The sequence below is a fragment of the Carcharodon carcharias genome, chromosome 23, assembly GCF_017639515.1.
Source record: "Carcharodon carcharias isolate sCarCar2 chromosome 23, sCarCar2.pri, whole genome shotgun sequence".
Taxonomy (NCBI): Eukaryota; Metazoa; Chordata; class Chondrichthyes; order Lamniformes; family Lamnidae; genus Carcharodon; species Carcharodon carcharias.
Window position 1 is genome coordinate 11,161,000 of NC_054489.1, and position 21,740 is coordinate 11,182,739.

The 21,740-nt window shown below is 44.4% G+C and overlaps 1 protein-coding gene across 1 annotated transcript in view; it reads left to right on the plus strand.

The window, feature by feature from the left end:
• Positions 1-7,212: 7,212 nt before the first annotated feature.
• The window catches only part of LOC121269250 (transcription factor CP2-like protein 1), a 204,010-nt gene continuing 189,482 nt past the window's right edge, over positions 7,213-21,740 (plus strand). The window contains exons 1-3 of the mRNA XM_041173808.1: positions 7,213-7,295; positions 20,654-20,746; positions 21,348-21,478. Coding sequence (XP_041029742.1) covers positions 7,213-7,295; positions 20,654-20,746; positions 21,348-21,478 — 307 coding nt within the window. The remainder of the gene's footprint in view (positions 7,296-20,653; positions 20,747-21,347; positions 21,479-21,740) is intronic.

Sequence of the window (21,740 nt, forward strand, 5' to 3'; positions counted from 1 at the left end):
AAATTAGCGACACTTCCTTTGAGCGCCTACTGGATGCAGTAGACGCCCGTCGTGAAATGCTGTACCCCCGGCTCTGGGCGAAGACAAGCAAGCAAGGTGACAAATCCAGTATGGGAGGTGGTGGCAACAACAGGCAGTGGCAACGATGGTCAGCGCCAATGCTCTGCAAAAGGAGACGGCCACCCACCCAGTGCTGAAAGAGGATGAATGATCTTCTCTGTTCCGCCAGGGTAAGCCACTCTCCTCATCACTCTTAACTGACACACTCACCATCCCATTACACATCCACAGGGATCTCAGTCACTGCCAGTTCAAGAGACATCACCACTCACTCTCTCACACACACCTTCATCTGCCCTGCAGATTGTGTCCTCATCCTGTCCATGGCACCACTCACCACTGCCATTGATGGGTGGAGCAGACAATCGTAATCTGGTTTCACAACAGCATAAAACCGATTTTTGACCTTCTTGCCATATTGTCCTCCTGATCCGCTCATCCCCCCACCGTCCACCCACCATGACACCCAACACCAGTGAGGCCGGAAAATTCCAGCCTATGTTTCAGATGTCTCCCTGGAATGAGTGAGATAAGGAAATCATCATTTTGACAACCACAGTGTGAATTCCTACCACTTGTTGGAATACAAAACAGCCTTGTCTTTATGATCTTTTAAGTGTAATATTATTATATTATCAGAGTGACAGGTTAATTATTTATGTTAAGTAGATCTAATTTGCATAAGAGAATTAGGCTGGCTTAGAAAATAAATCTTCCTGGATCTTCATCACAAGTATCATCTCCAGAAAATGGGTAAAATATGGGGGCAAATTTTGCTGGACCTGACAATGTGATCACTCACTTTATAAATGCAAGTTCCACTCTCAAGCAAGCATGCATCTCACTCAACATGCACCATTTGTTAGACTTTATTCGACATCCTTCAACTTGAAAAATTTTCACACCCTAACTTACTGAAAGTGAGAGCCATAAACCAACGGAATTATGGCATTGGGGCACCTGGAAACTTAGTGATAGACAGGGTCAACATCTATCTCCTAAACCAATGAGTTTTAAGGACAGAGAAAGAAACAGAGGAATGACAGAGATGGAAATAGAATGATTCCAGTTAAATCAGGTAGAGAAAGAGAAATAAAGTGAGGGATTTTCCAGCCCCACTGTGTTGGGGCCTACTGTGGGGGATGGGGTGGGCCAGCCAAAACTCCATTGACTTTTAGGCGGGACCGGAAGATCCCGTCGGTGGGTGTGGCCCAGCCAAAGTGAGGGAAAGAAAGATTGGAGTTTGAGGGAGAGGAAAGAGAATGGAAAAGGAAGAAACAAGGTTAAAAAAAATGTAAAATTTTTTAAATCTCCAAGGAAGAATTTACTACATGCAGAGATGAGATTGAACAGTTTAAATTGTTCCTTTTCTGGACCAGAGAGGGTTACTAACATTACATTAACAATTGTTAAAAGGGTACTGAGATCCCTAATTACCAGCCCGAGCTTTCTGTGGTGAGTTTAGTGACCAGCTAATGCGTAAATCCAGCAAATTATGGGCAACTAAGGGAGGAAGCGATGGTGAAGTGGTATTATCTGGACTAGTAATCGAGAGACCCAGGGTAATGCTCTAGGGACCGGGGTTTGAAACCCACCATGGCAGGTGACGGAATTTGAAATCAATAAAAATCTGGAATTAAAAGTTTAATGATGACCATGAAACCATTGTCAATTGTTGTAAAAACCCATCTGGTTCACTAATGCCCTTTAGGAAGGGAATCTGTTGCTCTTACTTGCTTTGGCCTCAGCTGATGAATTGGTGCTCCTCCAGGTTGAACGCCACTTGGAGGAAGCACTGAGGATGGCAAGGATGCAGAATGTACTCTGGATGGGGAACTTCAATATCCATCACCAAGAGTGGATTGATAGCACCACTACTGACCGAGCTGGCTGTGCTAAATGGTCAGGGTCTGCAGCAGGTGGTGCCAATAGGAGGTCAAAAGATACTTACTCACCAACCTGGCTGCAGCAGGTGCATCTGACCATGGCAGTATCGGTAGGAGTAACCACTGCACAGTCGTTGTGAAGACGAAGCCTGGCCTTCACATTGAGGATACCCTCCATCGTGTGGTGTGGCACTATCACTGTGCTAAATGGGATAGATTTCAAGCAGACCTAGCAGCTCAAGACTAGGCATCCATGAGGTGCTGTGGGCCATCAGCAGCAGCAGAATTGCACTCAAACATAATCTGTAACCTCATGGCCCAGTATATCCCCCACTTTACCATTACCATCAAGCCAGGGGATCAACCCTGGTTCAATGAAGAGTGCAGGAGGGCATGCCAGGAGCAGCACCAGGCATACCTAAAAATGAGGTGTCAATCTGGTGAAGCTTTAACACAGGATTACTTGCATGCCAAACAGCATAAGCAGCAAGTGATGGACAGAGCTAAGCAACCAACGGATCAGATTTAAGCTCTACAGTCCTGCCACATCCAGTCATGAATGGTGGTGGACAATTAAACATCTCACTGGAGGAGGAGGCTCCACAAAAACCCCCATCCTCATGGATGGAGTAGCCCAGGACATCAGTGCAAAAGATAAGGCTGAAGCATTTGCACCTTCAACCAGAAGTGCCAAGTGGATGATCCATCTCGGCCTCCTCTGGAGGTCTCCAGTACCGCAGTTGCCAGTCTTCAGCCAATTTGATTCACTCCACGTGATATCAAGAAATGGCTGAAGCACTGGATACTGCAAAGGCTATGGGCCCTGACAATATTCCTGCAATTGTACTGAAGACCTGTGCTCCAGAACTTGCCACACCCCTAGCCAAGCTGTTCGAGTACAGCTACAACACTGGCATCTACCCAACTATGTGGAACATTGTCCAAGTATGTCCTGTACACAAAAAGCAAGACAAATCCAACCTGGCCAATTACCACCCCATCAGCCTACTCTCCACCATCAGTAAAGTAATGGAAGGAGTCATCAACAGTGCTATCAAGTGGTGCTTGCTTATCACTGACGCCCAGTTTGGGTTCTGCCAGGGCCACTCAGCTCCTTGCCTCATTACAGCCTTGGTTCAAACATGGACAAAAGAGCTGAACTCCCGAGGTGAGGTGAGAGTGACTGCCCTTGACATCAAGGCAGCATTTGATCAAGTGTCGCATCAAGGAGCCCTAGCAAAGCTGGAATCAATAGGAATCAGGGGGAAAACTCTCCACTGGTTGGAGTCATACCTAGCACAAAGGAAGATGGTTGTGGTTGATGGAGGTCAGTCACCTCTGCTCCAGGACAACATTGCATGAGTTCCTCAGGTTGGTGTTTTCGGCCCAACCATCTTCAGGTCCATCATCAGTGACCTCTCTTCCATCATAAGGTCAGAAGCGAGGATGTTCGCTGATGATTGCACAATGTTCAGCACCATTCGCAACTCCTCAGATACTGAAGCAGTCCATCTCCAAATGCAGCAAGACCTGGACAATATCTAGGCTTGGACTGACAAGTGGCAAGTAACATTCACACCACACAAGTGCCAGGCAATGACCATCTCCAGCAAGAGAGAATACAGCCTTTGCCTCTTGATGTTCATTGGCATTGCCATCACTGAATCCCCCACTTTCAACATCCTGGGGATTACCATTGATCAGAAACTGAACTGAACTAGCCATATAACTATTGTGGTACACAAGCAGGTCAGAGGCTAGGAATCCTGCAACAAGTAACCCACCTCCTGACTCTCCAAAGCCTATCCACCATCTACAAGGCACAGGTCAGGAGTGTGATGGAATACTCCCTAATTGCCTGGATGAGTGCAATTACCACAACACTCAAGAAGCTTGAAACCATCCAGGACAAAGCAGGCCACTCCATTGGCACCACATCCACAAACATTCACTCCCTCCAACACCGATGCAGAGTAGCAGCAGTGTGTACTATCTACAAGTTGCACTGCAGGAATTCACAAATTCCCTCAGACAGCACCTTCCAAACCCATGACCACTACCATCTAGAAGGACAAGGGCAGCAGATGGATAGGAACACCACCACCTGGAAGTTCCCCTCCAAGTTACTCACCACCCTGACTTGGAAATATATCGCTGTTCCTTCACTGTGGCTGGGTCAAAATCCTGGAACTCCCTTCCTAACAGCACTGTGGGTGTACCTACACCACATGGACTGCAGCGGTTCAAGAAGGCAGCTCACCATCACCTTCTCAAGGGCAAATAGGACTGGGCTATAAATGCTGATCTAGCCAGCAAAGCCCGCATCGTGTGAATAAATAAAAGAGAGATGCTGTTTGTCTGAGGCAAATGACAGTGTAGCATGAATCAATCAGTAAGCTCTGGAAATTCACAACTCAAAGCGTAAATCTTAATGCCCTGAATTTGCTGGTTGATTTACACATTAATAACACCATGTATCTTTAATGAAACATTATTTTTTGGGTAAGAGCTGATCCATAATGATTATGCTAATGTGCACTCCATATTCTTGAAGTATTCATATTCATATGAAAAATAGTATGTAGTTAAAAGTACTTTAAAAAGGCATTTGTTTTTTATTAAAATGTTGTGCTGCTATCTACAAAAAGTACAGCATTTAATTGTTATTCCATTAGGTGTATAAGAATTATGCTGATGAGACCTCAAAGTGGATTAATTGGAAAGTAGACTTTGCCATACATAATTTGAGCAAACTCTTCTCACAAAATTTGTCTGCTGTAATCATCGCCTGCTAGCAGTAAATTATTTAATTTTGCTATTGAATTTAATTTGTGGCATATACCAGGTAAATTTCAACAGCACCTTCCAAACCTACGGTCTCTTCTGCCTGAAGGATAAATGCATGGGAACACCACCACCTCCAAGTTCCCATCCAACTTACACACCGTCCTAACTTGGAAATGTGTCACTGTTCCTTCTTCATTGCTGAGTCAAAATCCTAGAACTCCCTCCCCAACAGCGCTGTGAGTGGATGTCCCTTGGCCACAGAAACTATTAGCAGCTCAAGACCTCAAGGGCAATTAATGCTGGCCTTGCCAGTGATGCCCATATCTCATTAACTAATTTTTAAAAAAGGAAATAAGAATTAAAAGTTGAATAATGAAGATATGACCTTCAGGGACTTGTCTGTAGTGTTGCCTATGGGAAGCCATGGATGCGTTTGGCACCTGAAGCCTATTTGATAGGTGGGCAGGATTTGGTGGGTAATGGATAGGGATAATTGGGTCAAGTTGTGCAAACATAATTTAGTCCCCGTTTTGAAATCATGTTTTCTATCCTTATTAATTGACATGTTAAAAATCTTACGTGCATGTTTTGATAACTTTTCCCATTATAATATCTTATAACCATATTTACAATAGAAGCTGTCTATGTAAACATGTACAGAATTACCTGGAAAAACTCAGCAGGTCTGGCAGCATCGGCGGAGAAGAAAAAAGTTGACGTTTCGAGTCCTCATGACCCTTCAACAGAACTGAGTAAAATTAGGAGAGGGGTGAAATATAAGCTGGTTTAAGGTGGGGGGAGGGTGGGGGGAGAGAAGTGGGGAGGGGGGGGGGGGTGTTATATGGACAAGCAAGCAGTGATAGGAGCAGATAATCAAAAGATGTCACAGACAAAAGAACAAAGAGGTGTTGAAGGTGGTGAAGAGTTGTTCTTTTGTCTGTGACATCTTTTGATTATCTGCTCCTATCACTGCTTGCTTGTCCCTGCAACCACACCTCCCCCCCCACCCCACTTCTCTCCCCCCCACCCTCCCCCCACCTTAAACCAGCTTATATTTCACCCCTCTCCTAATTTTACTCAGTTCTGTTGAAGGGTCATGAGGACTCGAAACGTCAACTCTTTTCTTCTCCGCCGATGCTGCCAGACCTGCTGAGTTTTTCCAGGTAATTCTGTTTTTGTTTTGGATTTCCAGCATCTGCAGTTTTTTGTTTTTATATCTATGTAAACATGTCACTCGGTAATTATACACTCTTACCAGAGGTGATGCTACAGTGCCCCTAATAGGGTATGTGTAATGGAAATGTGAGAACAGCAACAGAATGTATGACTTTAAAATGGAAATTAAATTAGGTTTATAAGTCCCAGCCCAATTGTCCAGTAGATCTGATTGGTTTGGGTGGGTCACTGAGACAGTTTATTGTAATGAGGCCTGGCTGCACTGCCCTTATTGGGGATCATGCCCATTGTGCCCACTGTCCCTTTAAAAACTACTCCTCTGTGTCTAACTGCAGTGCTATCATGGGAAGGGTCAGGCTTGGCACAATCAATCCTTCAATTAGCACAAATCAGGGATCAGAAGCTTGTAATATCTGCATCATTTGATCATCAGCAACACCAAGCAAATCGAGAAGGGGACTCACCATGACCTTCCCAGAGCAATCAAGGCTGGGAAATATCCCATTTTAATGTATTTGGCCTTTTTCTGTTAGGTTTCTCTGAAGCCCGTGGTATTCTCTGGAAGGGGATGATGGAACCAGCAGGAGGTTCATGAGACACAGACTCCAGGTTTCCCACAATTCCTGTAGGAAAAAACTTGTTTTCCCTACGGAAACAGGCCAGGAGCCAATAATGTGGAATTATCAGACACAAAACCGAGGCATTCAAAACAGCAGAATGCATCTGGGCCAATCCACAGGGCAGTAGGGGTTTGTACAGAAACAATACATTAAGCTTTCTCCAGCCTCCTGAAGGTACTTAAATAAGGGGATCGCCATAATGCATCTAGAGTACCTGTGCTGCTGCATAGCATTCGTTTGAAATAAGTGGACATTCCTTGCTTCTCCGATACCCCTTCCTGCCAACCTCCATTGCCACCTCCTCCTCTCGCTCCTTGCCAAAAAGCAACAACGAGACTACCATCGATAAGGAAGTCCAATTCTGAGTCAACTGTGCCAGCGCTGCCTTCTCCAAGCTGCACCAATGTATCTTTGACAACAGGGACCTTTGCAGGTTAACAAAGGTTCTGGTTTATAAGGTCATTGTGTTGACCGCCCTCCTCTACTACAGAAAAACATGGACTGTCTACCAACGCCACATTAAGATCCTTGAGAGCTTCCGTCAGCGGTGCTTGTGTCAAAACCTGGGGATCAAATGGGAGGACCGCCAAACTAACATGAGCATCCTCCATGAAGCTGCATTTACCATCATTGAAGCCCTGCTCCTGCGGAACCAACTCTGATGGACCAGCCATTGTGTCCAGATGCCCAAAAACTGTCTCCCTCGGCAGGTTCTCTTCTCAGAGCTCTCCATTGGCCAACGCTCAAAGGGCAGCCAAAGGAAAAGGTATAAGGATATGCTCAAGGTCGCCCTAAAGCAAGGTGGCATGAACAACACTGACTGAGAGGAGAATGCTGCTGATCACTCGACATGGCACCACCTGCCCCATCAAGGTGCAAGCCACTTCAAGGGTCAGCGACTTGACAGCGAGGTGGGATGGTGGTGGCATAGGAAGGAGAAGGAAGCCAACCCGGGACGGCAATTTCCACTCTCCTACATAACAACGTCACCCCCACTGTGGAAGAACATGTGGATCAAGAATTGGGCTCCTAAGTCATCTGAAGTCTCACCAAGTCTGACAGATGTCATCCTTGGTTCTGAGGGACCGGCGCCGACAAGTGCAGTAAAACATCCCAGCGCACTTGAGCTTTATCTGTAAAAATAAGTTGACTCTAAGCCACAGAATAGAGACATCCGGTCAGAGAGGTAGACTTTAGGATTATCTTAAAGGAGGGGAGAGAGTTAGAGAGCAAGAGAGATTTAGGGAACAAATTCCAGAGATTAGAGCCAAGGCAACTAAAAGCATGGTTGCCAATGCGGGGAGTGATTAAAGCCAAATTAAAAACAAACAGCTCTTCATTGACTACTGGCCAAAATTCCATTGCCTTGCTCCTTTTAACATTTCCAATCCATCATGAACCATTTTACCAAGTGTCTCAGAAAAATGTCTAAATGTGCTTAGCTCATGTTAGTGGGTGGGCCCATGCCATTTGTGCACAGGCGTCTTTAAGGTCTGATGTTCAGCGATCTTCAGCAACCCTTCCCTAGGTCCAAATTGGCGACCCCAATGAGATCAATCATTCAGCAATTAGTGAATCATAAAACAAGCGTACACTCCGTAACGCTGTGAATGGTCCACAACAACCCTTGGTGCCACCAGTCTCCCCTGTTTAAAGTGGAAGCATATCCATTAAGCAATGCCTGCCAATTTTTTTTTTTGGATTAATTCACAGTATGTGGGCTTTGCTGGCTGGGCCAGCATTTATTGACCATCCCTAGCTGCCCTTGAGAAGGTGGTGGTGAGCTGCTTTCTTGAACCACTGTGGTACATGTGGTGTAGGTATGCTCACAGTGCTGTTAGGGAGGGAGTTCCATGATTTTGACCCAGTTACAGTGAAGGAACGGCCGATATATTTCCAAGTCAGGGTGCTTGATAGCACTGTTGATGACCCCTTCCATTACTTTACTGATGATGGAGAGAGGCTGATGGAATGCTAATTGGCCGGGTTGGATTTGTCTTGCTTTTTGTGTACAGGACATACCTGGGCAATTTTCCACATAGCCAGGTAGATGCCAGTGTTGTAGCTGTACTGGAACAGCTTGGTTAGGGGCGTGGCAAATCTTTTATCCTATCTCAATCAGCGCATATCTCAGCATCAAACATACTGTCACATTGCTTGCAGTTCTTTCTACAATGATAGGAATGGCTCAAACTCTTCTTTGCCTGGTCAATAGGTTTGCCCCAGCCTGTTTGGTTTCTCATCAATATGGAAGACCTTTTGTGATTTTGTGAATTTATATTTTATTCCTTTTTATAACCTGCCTAAGTGAGATTGCCAGTTTTAGCACTACAGTGATTTGTACCGAATTATGGCCAATTTTATGCAACGAGTTTAAGGCTAGAACAGACTAGTATTGTGTTGCTTTAAAATTCAAAGCTTCTCAGATTATTACAACCACCAATATGAAGACTTTAACTCAACTTCTTCACTCAGAACATGGTGAATCTTTGGAATTCTCTATCCCAGAGGGCTTTGGAGGCTCGGAGTATATTCAAGACACAGATCGATAGATTTTTAGATAATAAAGTTATCAAGGGATATGGGGATAGTGCTGGAATCTGGCATTGAGGTAGAAGATTAGCCATGGTCTAGTTGAATAGTGGAGCAAGTCTGAGGGTCTGAATGGCCTTCACTTGGTCCTATTTCCTATGCTGGGTAGGAACCAAGGTCCTAGAAAGGTCTGTCTCATTTCCCACTAACCACCCAGTGAGTCTCAGGATCTTACAACAGAGAAGGAGGCCTTTCAGCCCATTGTGCCTATACCGACTCTTTGAAAGAGATATCCAATTAGTCCCACTTCCCTGCTGTTTCTCCATAGCCCTGCAAATGTTTCCTTTTGAAATGTGTATCCAATTTGATCATGTATGTTGAATCTGCTTACACGGTCCTTTCAGGCAACGCATTCCAGATCATAACAACACATTACGTCAAAATAAGTCCTCATCTTCCCCCTTGTTCTTTTGCCAGTTATCTTCAATTGTTGGTGCTTTATGGTTTGGTGTTCTGAACTTTTAGCCTTGCCCTTTCAGTGCTGTTGCACCTTTGAGAGTTGCTTGTCTTTCCCACACCCAATAGCATCTTCAGAATGATTTTCCATGCAGCAGAGCTGCTGAATACCAATTGGAAGGATTAGAGAAATCATATGGGACCAGTGAACATTTTGCACTTCATGAGATTGGTGAATGAAGCAATGTTCCTGTGGTGCATCCCAAAGTTGATGTGATTAAAGAAAACTGACTTTAGATAAAGTACTGAGAGCACAGCTTGCTAATTACAAAAAAAATTAAATCTTTTTGCAACCAGGGAAAGTGGCAGTGCAGATGTGTAATCTGAAATGTTCTACAGGGCAGAAGGATTTAGACATCCCCGGGGATTGACCATACTCTAGGCTGTCCAGACTGCTGGCAATTTTTCCATGACCTAATCTGTACAGTACTCTGTGGAGGACTGTGAGCAGTACTCTGTGGAGGGCTGTGAGCAGTACTCTGTGGAGGACTGTGAGCAGTACTCCATGGAGTACTGCATAATTGAAGCATCTAATAAAGAAGAATGTAGAAATACAGGGAATTGGATGGAGATATTACATACAACGGATATATATGCACAGAAATGGGCCATTCAACCCAACCAGTATATATATGTTCCTCGTGAGAATCCTCCTATCTTTTCTCATCTAAATCCATCATTGTAACTCTCTATTTCCTTCTCCCTCGTATGTGTATCTATCTTTCCTTTAAATGCATCTATACTATTCACTTCAACCACTCGCTGTGATTTTATTCACCACTTTTGGCTCCTCTGTCCCTGAATGGTCCTTGTTGCCTTGTGTTTCCACGACCAGCAGTCCTCCAATACCTCGTCTAAGTATTGTTTCTTTGTGTATGAGTCAAGACAGTGAATGGGGACAAGCTATTCAGCTAGAGAATGGCATCACAGCCTAGCGTAATCATTCAATATCACATGCACATTTTACAGCAGGAGCCAGGTTGATGGCAATCAGGAATTCCTTCTACACCCTCCCTACTCCCTTGTCCCTTGACATTCGGGGGAGTGGCAGCATAGATTTAGCAGAGTGATACCTGGACTGCAAGGATTAAATCACAAGGAGAGATTATACAGAGATTGTATTCCCTGAAATTTAGAAGTTAGAGGGTTATTTGATTGAACTTTGTAAGATATTAAGGGAACAGATAGGGTAAATAGAGAGAAACAATTTCTGCTGGTTTGCGAATCTAGGACTTGAGGGCATGGTCTAAACATTAGAGCCAGAACTTCCAGGAGTTTCAAAAACACTTCGACACACAAAGGATGGTAAAAGTTTGGAATTCACTTCCACAAAAGACAATTGATGAGAAATCAATGGTTAATTTTAAAACTGGAATTAACCGAATCTGTTAACAAAAAGGTGAAGGAATCAAAAATAGGTATACGGAATTAGGTCACATGTTAGCCATTATTTCATTCAATGGCTGAAGAGGTTTGAGGGGCTAAATGGCCTCCTCCTGCTCTTGTATCCCTACGTTTAATGTCCTTGAAATGTACATCCCACTATTGTCTCACTAACCCAGCACAGATCAGGAACCAAAAACCTTCCTACCGTAAACTGTACTCAACTTGAGTTGCATGTGTAAACTGCTTCATTGCTGCACAGTCGTGTGTAGGGTAACTCCTAACCCTCCCACCACACACTTACCCCACTCACGGACTAACATTACAAATGGAAAAGGAAGTATTTACCTGCCACACTGTTCCTGAAAATTGTCCATGTACCTTTCTGCATATTTGGCATAAATGAACAAATTGGGAACATAGAAACATATGAACAGCAGGAAGCCATTGAGCCCCTCGAGTCTGTTCCATCATTCAATGAGATTGTGACTGGTCTGCCAATTGAAATGTAAGCATGGCTCTATCACGTGGTTCTGTAAGAATCCCTTTCAACTAATCCCCTTGTTTAGTGAGAAAACATTGGCATAAAAAATAAAGATTTATAAAGGAAACATATGAATTAGGAGCAGGAGTAGGCCCCTCGGCCCCTCAAGCTGGCTCTGCCATTGAATAAGATCATGGTGGATCTGATTGTGGCCTCAACTCCACTTTCCTGCCTGCACCACTATATTCTTTGACTCCCTTGTTAGTCAAGAATTTATCTAACTCAGCCTTAAAAATATTCAATGACCCAGCCTCCACAGCCCTACGGGAGAGAGAATTCCACAGGCTTATGACCAACTGAGAGAAAAAAATTCTCTTCATCTCCGCCTTAAATGGGTTGCTCCATATTTTTTTAAACTGTGTACCCTAGTTCTAATCTCCCCGCAAAGAGAAGCATCCTTTCAGAATCCACCCTGTCAAGTTCCTTCAGGACCTTATATGTTTCAATAAGATCACCTCTCATTCTTCTAAACTCCAATAATTACAGGCTCAATCTGTCCAACCTTTCTTTGTAAGATAACTCCTCATCCCAGGGATCAGTTGCACAAATCTTCTCCGAACTGCTTCTCATGCAACTACGTCCTTTCTTAAATAAGGAGACCAGAACTGTGCACAGCGCTTTAGATGTGGTGTCATTAATGCCTTGTACAACTGCAGCAAAACATCCCTAATTATATATTCCATTCCCCTTGCAATAAACTACAGCATTCCAATTATCTTCCTCATTACTTGCTGTACCTGCATACCAACTTTTTTGATTTATAGAAGCACAGAAACGTAGAAACTAGGAGCAGGAGTAGGCCATTCGGCCCTTCGAGCCTGCTCCACCATTCGTTATGATCATGGCTGATCATCCAACTCAATAAACTGCTCCCGCTTTCTCCCCATATCCCTTGATCCCCTTCGCTCCAAGAGCTATATCTAACTCCTTCTTGAAAACATACAGCGTTTTGGCCTCAACTACTTCCTGTGGTAGCGATTCCACAGGCTCACCACTCTCTGGGTGAAGAAATTTCTCCTCATCTCAGTCCTAAATAGTCTATCCCATATCCCCAGACTGTGACCCCTCGTTCTGGACTCCCCAACCATCAGGAACATCCTTCCTGCATCTACTCTGTCTAGTCCTGTTAGAATGTTATAGGTTTCTATGAGATCTCCCCTCATTCTTCTGAACTCCAGCGAATATAATCCTAACTGATTCAATCTCTTCTCATATGTCAGTCCTGCCATCCCAGGAATCAGTCTGATAAACCTTTGCTGCACCCCCTCTATAGCAAGAACATCCTTCCTCAGATAAGGAGACCAAAACTGCAAACAATATTCCAAGTGTGGTCTCACCAAGGCCATGTATAACTGCAGCAAGACATCCCTGCCTCGAATCCTCTGGCTATGAAGGCCAACATACCATTTGCCTTCTTTACCGCCTGCTGCACTTGCATGCTTACCTTCAGCGACCAGTGTCAAGGACACCGAGGTCTCATTGCACATTCCCCTCTCTCAATCCATAGCCATTCAGGTAATAAGTTGCCTTCCTGTTTTTGCTACCAAAGTGGATAACTTCACACTTATCCACATTATACTGCATCTGCCATGCATTTGCCCACTCATTCAGCTTGTCCAAATCACACTGAAACATCTCTGTATCCTCCTCACAGCTCACACTCCCACCCATCTGCAATCTGTGTCATCTGCAAATTTGGAGATATTACATTTAGTTCCCTCATCTAAATCATTAATATATATATTGTGAATAGCTTCATGTACCAGGACTCCCAGATCCCTCTCCGCCGCAGAGTTTAGCAATCTCGCTCCATTTAAATACAATGCTGCTTTTTTATTCTTCATGCCAAAACGGAAAAGTTCACATTTTTCCACATTTTACCCCATCTGCCAAATTTTTGCCCACTCACTTAACCTACCTATGTCCCTTTGCAGACTCCTTGGGTGGGATTTTCCACACCACCCAGTGGTGGGGAGGGGGGGGTCTTCCGGTCCCGCAGAAGTCAATGGGCTTTTGGCTGGCTTGACACATCCACCGCAGCGGGACCCACCCCGTCGGGGCTGGAAAATTCCGGCTCTTATGTCCTCTTCACCACTTACTTTCCTGCCTATCTTTGTCACCAGGAAATTTAGCAACCACCCATCCAATCCCTTCATCCAAATCATTGATACAGATTGTAAATAGTTGAGGCCCCAGCGTTGATCCCTGTGGATCTCCACTCCACCAACCCTATGCCTACCTCTGTTTCCTGTTAACTAGCCAAATCTCTAACCGTGCAAATATGTTACCCCCTACCCCATCAGCTATTATTTTGTGTAGTCACCATTGGTGCGGCACCTTGTTTAAACTAGAATGACAGGGAGATGGGAACCTGAGCAGGGAGACAGAGGGGGAAACAAGGATAGCAACAAAAGACAAAAAAGTAAGAGGCAAAAGTGGAAGGCAGGAAAAAACAAGGGCAAGAAACAAAAGGGGTCATAGTGCAAAATAAAGCTAAGATGACTAACAAGGTTAAAAATACAAATATAAAGGCATTGTATCTTAATGCATGGTGCATTCACAATAAGGTAGGTGAATTAACAGCACAAATAGATATAAATGGTTATGACATAGTTGCAATTATGGAGACATGGCTGCAGGGTGACCAAGGATAGGAACTGAACATCCAGGACTTTTCAATATTTAGGAAGGACAGACAAATAGGGAAAGCTTTGTTAGTAAAGGAGGAAATCAATGCAATAGTGGGGAAGGATATTGGCTGGGAAAATCATGACATGGAATCTGTTTGGGTGGAGATAAGAAACACCAGGAGGCAGAAAACGTTAGTGGGGGTTGCCTGTAGACCCCCAAACAGTAATGGGGACATAAGGGAAGGAAATTAGAGATGCACGCAATAAGGATACGACTGTAATCATGGGTGACTTTAATCTACACATAGATTGGACTAACCAAACTAGCAATAATACTGTGGAGGAGGATTTCCTGGAGTATGTACATGATGGTTTTTTAGACAAATACGTTGAGGAACCAATTAAACAGCAGGCAATCCTAGCCTGGGTATTGTGCAATGAGAAAAGTTTAAGTAACAATCTTATTGTTCTGGGGCTCCTTGGGAAAGAGCGAGCATAAAATGTTTCAACCATAAAATCGTTCATTATGATGGAGAGTGAAGAAGTTGAATCCAAATCTAGGGCCCTGAATCTAAATAAAGGGAACTTGGAGGGTTTGAGGCGCGAGTTGCCAATGATGGATTGGGGATCCTTACTAAAAGGGTTGACAGTGGATAGGCAATGGCTAATATTTAAGGAACGAATGCATGAATTACAACAATTATTCATTCCTGTCTGGCACAAAAATAAAACAGGAAAGGTGGCTCACCCATGGCTTACAAAATAAATTAGGGGTAGTATTGGATCCAAAGAGGAGACATATAAAATTGCCAGGAAAAGAAGCAAGCCTGAGGATTGGGAGCATTTTAGAATTCAGCAAAAGTGGACAAAAAGATTGATCAAGAAAGGTAAAATGGAGCATGAGAGTAAACTTGCAAGGAACATGAAAACTGACTGTAAAATCTTCTATAAATGTGTGAAGAGAAAACGATTAGCAAAGACAAATGTAGCTCCCTTACAGGCAGAAATGGGGGAAATTATAATGGGGAACAAAGAAATGGCAGAAAAATTCAACACATATTTTGGTTCTGTCTTCACAAAAGAGGACACAAATAATTTCCCACAAGTGTCAGGGAACCAAGGGTCCAGTGAGAGGGAGGAATTGAAGAAAATCAGTATTAGTAAAAAAAATGGTGCTAGAGAAATTAACATGGTTAAAGGCTGAAAAATCCCCCAGGCCTGATAATCTACATCCCAGATACTAAAGGAAGTGACCCTGGAAATATTGGATGCATAGGTGATCATCTTCCAAAATTCTATAGACTCTGGAGTAGTTCCTACAGATTGGACGGTGGCAAATGTAACCGCACTATTTAACAACAGAGGGAGAGAAAAAAACAGAGAATTACAGGCCAGTTAGCCTAACATCAGTAGTGGGGAATAGAGGAATCTATTATAAAAGATGTGGTAACAGAACACTTGGAAAGCACCAACGGGATTAGACAAAGTCAGCATGGTTTATGAAAGGGGAATCATGCTTAATTAATCTATTGGAGTTTTTGAGGATATAACTAGTAGAATAGATAAGGGAGAACCAGTGGATGTGGAGTATTTGGATTTCAAGAAGGCTTTTGATAAGGTCCCACATAAGAGGCTAGTGGGCAGAATTAAAGCACATGGGATTAGGGGTAATATACTGGCACGGATTGTTAATTGGTTGACAGACTGGAAACAGAGAATGGGAATAAAAGGATCTTTTTCCGGGTGGCAGGCAGTGACTAGTGGTCTACCACAGGGATCAGTGCTTGTGTCCCAGCTATTCACCATATATATAAATTACTTGGATGAGGGAACCAAATGCAATATTTCCAAGTTTGCTGATGACACAAAACTGGGTGGGGTTGTGAATGGTGAGGAGGATGCAAGGAGGCTTCAGGGTGACTTAGACAAGTTATGTGTGTGAGCAAACATATGGCAGATGCAGTAGATAAATGTGAATTTATAACCTTCGGTGTGATAAACAGAAAGACAGAGTATTATTTAAATGGTGACATATTGGGAAATGTGGATATACAAAGGGATCTGGGTGTCTTTGTACACCAGTCAATGAAAGTAAACAGGCAGGTGCAGCAAGCAATTAGGAAGGCAAATGCTATGTTGGCCTTCATTGCAAGAGGATTTGAGTTCAGAGGTAGGGATGTCTTACTGCAGTAATACAGGGCCTTGGTGAGACCACACCTAGAGTATTGCGTGCAGTTTTGGTCTCCCTACCTAAGAAAGGATATACTTGCCATAGAGGGAGTGCAGCGAAGATTCACTAGGCTGATACCGGGGATGGCAGGACTGTTGTATGAGAAGAGATTGGTTCAACTGGGCCTGTATTCACTAGAGTTTAGAAGAACAAGAGGGGATCTGATTGAAAAGTATAAAATTCTAACAGATCCAGACAGACTGGATAGTCGGGGAGTCTAGAACCAGGGGCCACAGTCTCAGGATACAGGACAGGCCATTTAGGGCTGAGATGAGGAAACATTTCTTCACTCAGAGGGTGGTCAACCTATGGAATTCTCTCCCACAGAGAAGGCTGTGGAGGCTGGATCACTGAGTATATTCAAGAAAGAAATTGCTAAATTTTTGGATATTAGGGGTATCAAGGGGTAAGGAGAGTAAGCGGGAATATGGTGTTGAGGTAGAGGATCAGCCATGATCACATTGAATGGCAGAGCAGGCACAATGGGCCGAATGGCCTACTCCTGCTCCTAGTTTCTATGTTTGTCAAATGCCTTTTGGAAATCCAAGTACACCACATCTATAAGTTCCCCTTCATTAGTGTTGCTTCTTACTCCTCAAAGAACTCTAATAAATTAGTCAACCATGATTTCCATTTCACAAAATCATGTTGAGTTTGCCTGATGGCACTGAGAATTTCTGAGTGCGCTGCTATCACTTCCTTAATAATAGATTCCAGCATTTCCCTGTGACAGTTGTTAGCCTGACTGATCAGTAGTTTCCTGCTTTCACTCTTCCTCCTTTCTTGAATAGAGGCATTCCATTTGCTATTTTCCCATCTGATGGGACCTTTCCAGAATCTAGGGGATTTTGGAAAATTAAAACCAATATCTCAGCAGCCATTTCCTTTAAGACCCTTTTACCTCTCGAACCTAAGTTTGAATACAGCCGGTTTATGACTTACAGTATTCCTTTCTCTGTCAGATAATTTAGTTCATTGCCTGAGAAGTATATTGGGATGTCCTAAAAGATATAAGACACCGTATAATTGCAAATTCTTTCTTTCCAGCTATAAGGACTAAATGAGGTTGGGCCCCTTCTCTACAGCTCCCAAATAGCCGGGAGTGGACAGAATGAAATACTCCCAAGTTCTGTGCTAATTGGGACAAAAAGATTTGCTTAGTCAGGAAGGCCATATACAGGACAGAAAAATATAAAACAGCGTTCTGCTTTGAGATTTAAGTTAAGCAGGCAATGACGGAAGGTCATCTAGCTTAATTGTTCAGTGTGTTGGTCTTGTGGCCTAATATATCCTGGGAAGGTCTTACCATAAGTAGCTCTGGTCTGACTCAGATGGATTACTGCAAACTACTTCATTAACACAATAGACAAGATAAGCTACAAGGTAGGTACATCTGTCTTGAATACAGACTGTTCCATTGCTCTACAGCATCTCTAGCACATGACTGGTGATGTCACTATTACATTATGATACACATCACTAACTCGTTACCATAATTATTAACCCCTTATACTACATTAATGTCTTCGACAAACCATGTACATTCAGCGAATATGTCAGCCAACCCATTTAACCTCCTGAGGGAAGTTCTGAAACTTGCCTCCCTACTTTGCAACAGTAAAGGCAGGAAAGTTACAGAAGACTTACTGAATTTTCCACTCTCATACTTCTCGTCTCAATAGTCGCCCTCTCGACTGTATGTTAGAAAACGTTGAGGTCAAACCCAACTTCAGACATGTAAGCACATAATCTCAACCGGCAGTCCAGTACAGTACTGAGGGGATGTTACACTGTTAGAGGTGCTGTCTTTCAGATGAAATGTTAAACAGAGGCCCTCTGAGGTGCATGTGAATGATACCATGCTCGAAGATCCACAAATGTTTCCCCAGTTCGCTGGCCATTATTTAACCCTCGACCAGTGTTTCTAAAACAGATCAATTGGTCATTTATTACGTGGCTGTTGTGTAACCTTACACTGCACAAATTGGCTCCACATTTCCCGACATTGCAGCACGCCCACACTTCAAAAGTACTTTGATGGATGTGCAATGCTTTCGGACATCCTGAGGTTGTGACAAACACTGTGAAGATGCAAGTTATTTCATTCTTATTTCTGAACAGTGTACAAGCCTGCCAATTGACCAGTTTATCCTCTCACAGTTCCAGCCCAACCTCTCTCTCTCTCTCCAGCTTTTTCCAAACTCTCAATCAATGCTATGGTCTGGAGTTTTGCTTTTTGACCATCTGAAGCTGTGATGTTGTTGATCTTTTTCTTCAATGTGTTGAGTGAATTTCTTCTAACTCATTCTTTCCTGTTGTGGGTACCCAGGTTCCCTATCACTTCCAACTCTTAAAACTTCAAATTTGACACTAGCTAATCATTAATCCACCTAGTTTCCTCTCGGAATCTTTTTAGCTTGAATAACATCTTGGCCTATGGCTTTGGCTTTCACTTTTCCATCATTATATTGCAATGAAACTAGGCCACCACTAACCTGGAAGAGCACATTTCCTGAAATTTATAAAAATAAATAAAATAACCATGTAGCTGAGAATGGTTATTATCAGGGTAGGAAATGATTGCTTACGTCAAACAGCTGGTGAATGTTCTGTTGCCAGAACACAGGAAGAAACTGTTGTAAATGAGCTCATTCTTTATGATTTCAGACTACATCATTTGCATCATTTGCCAGATGTTGGTTTGCCTCTTTCCAAATTCACAGGCTTACAGTTTTGCTGCTGCACACCAGTTTTGCAGGTAGAAAACGGGCAACTTGAGCATCCAAAATGCCATGTGGTGTGGGCATGCATTCTGGGCCAGAGGTGTGCCACCTGCCATATTGGTAAAGGCTCCGGGATATGTGTACAAGGTCTGTGCCTGAAATTGACACTGGGCCCTTTGCATGTGGGGATAGGTGTGTTTAAAATGCAGCTGGTGCTGGGTAGTCTATGTTCAGGGTAAACATGCTTACACAAAAACTAAGCAGAAGCCTTGAAAGAAACTGCTCAAGGCCAACACCAATTGCTTTAGGCTCCTTCCCAATTGCCTTATTTTTTTTTTATTCATTTATGGGATGTGGGTGTCACTGGCTTGGCCAATATTTATTGCCCCCATCCCCCTTGTTCAGAGGGCATTTAAGAGTCAACCACATTGCTGTGGGTCTGGAGTCATATGTAGGCCAGACCAGGTAAGGATGGCAGATTTCCTTCCCTAATAGATATTAGTGAACCAGATGGGTTTTTATGACAATCAGCAATGGTTTCACAATAATTTTTTCAGTCTTTTAATTCCAGGTTGTTATTGGATTCAAACTCCACCATCCACTGTGGTAGGATTTGAACCCCAGTCCTCAGAGAATTACCCCTAGGTTTCCAGATTACCAGTCCAGTGACAATGCTATTACACCACCAACTGATTGCGGTCCTCCCTCCCTCCTGCTCACGTCTCTCCCAAATGCCCTGTTGCTTCCCTTCCCCCCCCCCCATTGTCCCAGCCCTCTGCCCCCACCCACCAACGCCCCCCCCACCCTACCCCTGCCCATCTTCCAATGCTCCCACATCATGCAAAATCCCTCCTCTCAACATAAATCTCAGAAAAGTATCATTCACTTGTCGTAATGTGAGATTTCCATTGTCCAATCAGCCACACTGAGCCTGATCAAGATCACCGACTTTGTGCTAAATTTTAGTGCCCCTGAGAACCATTCAAATTCAACTGCAGAAAATTCACTCTGCACATGTTGAGATTGAAAGTATCTTCGCAAAGCCAGGGATGTTACATACTCGCTCAGCGAGAGTATGCAATTCCACCTTAGCAGGTACTGAGGTAGCATTTGGAGCCATCAGCGGCTCCAAGAAAATAAAAGGTCAGACCCTCCTCTGTAGGGCCTGTGGATTGCAGCATGTGGATTCACAGGAAAGAACCAATTATTGGAGGGCTTTGCGAGGGCTGTTCAAGAAGAAATTGAAAGTTTAAAAAATCAAGCCCGTTATCTCGTGGCCTGAATCTTGCATTCCGAAGTCAGGCGCATGGCCCGAAAGGAACTCGCGTAAAATTGTGCGAAATGACGTCGGGCGTGCATCTCGAGCTTATCGCACACGGGTACAATATTGAGGTTGGGCACACGCGGAGCCAGCCCAGCGCCCGCAGGCAATTAACAGGCCAGTTAAGGCCATTAAAAAGCCTACAGACCCCGATTTTAATGCTGCCTGCGCGATTTTTAGCTAATCGCACCGGCAAAACGGGTGGGCGGAAATTATGTTTTAATCATTTCCTCATCCACCGGCAGGACCAAAGGCCCCCGGAGCAGCAGCGCTTTCTCTGTCATTGCCAGTCCTTTGCTGTGCGAGTCCAGAGTTGTCCCAGAGTTTCTTGCCATCTCGTTTGATTATCAAACCTGCCTTTCAGCATCTCAGGTCCTCATCTTCCCGGGAATGTTGCCCTGGGTGCTGCAGCACGGCACTACCTCATTTTCAAGGCACTGATCCTCTGCATCCCATCTAATGGGGACAGTGTATTCCGTTGGTGGAGCCTCCTCGGAAGAGGGGGGTGGGGGGGAGAAGGGAGAAGAATCCAGGTGGGTGTGGGCAGCGTCCCAGGAACAGACCTTTAAGAGGAGAGGCGCGGGGTCAGTTGGCGCAGGGCAGGAAGGCCGGCCAAGGCGGGAGGTCACGCCGAAGACGTCTCTACCCAGCGGCTGTAGCATTCAGGCAGCGCTCCAACTCCCTCCAGATGTCCGAGGTCTAGTGCCTCAGGAGACGCCACCTCTCCAGGGACACAGTGACAGCAATATGTTACATGATAGATCCGGAAATCGCCTCCAACTGCCTGGGCGGACACCCTATGCCGGTGGCTTTGAAGGTCACAGTGGCCCTGACCTCCTCTGTCTCCGGTTCTTTCCAGGGCTCAGTGGGGGATCTGTGCGGTGTTTCTCAATCAGCTGCACACAGTTGTGTCAAGCTCGTGACTGGTGCTGTCCTTAGACACGTCTGCACGTTCATCCACTTCCGGACAGATGAGGTGAGCCAGGCAGAGAGAGCACCAGGCTTCGCTGTGATGGCTGGGTTTCCCCCGTGTCCAGATTGCACTCATGTGGCCACCAAGGTGCCAGCAGGTGAGCCGGGAGCTTTCATCCACAGAAAGGGGCTCCACTCAATGAATGTTCAGATCGTCTGTGACCACAAGACACAGGTTCTCCAAGTTTGTGCCCGTTACCCTGGGAGCTCACACGATGCTTACATCTTGTGGCACTCACAGGTACCAACGCTGTTCCTGGTTCCCGCACGAGCGGATGGATGGCTCCTGGGTGACAAGGACTATCCCTTGAAGAGGTGGCTGATGACCCCACTCCATTATCCAAGAAGTGAGGCTGAGGA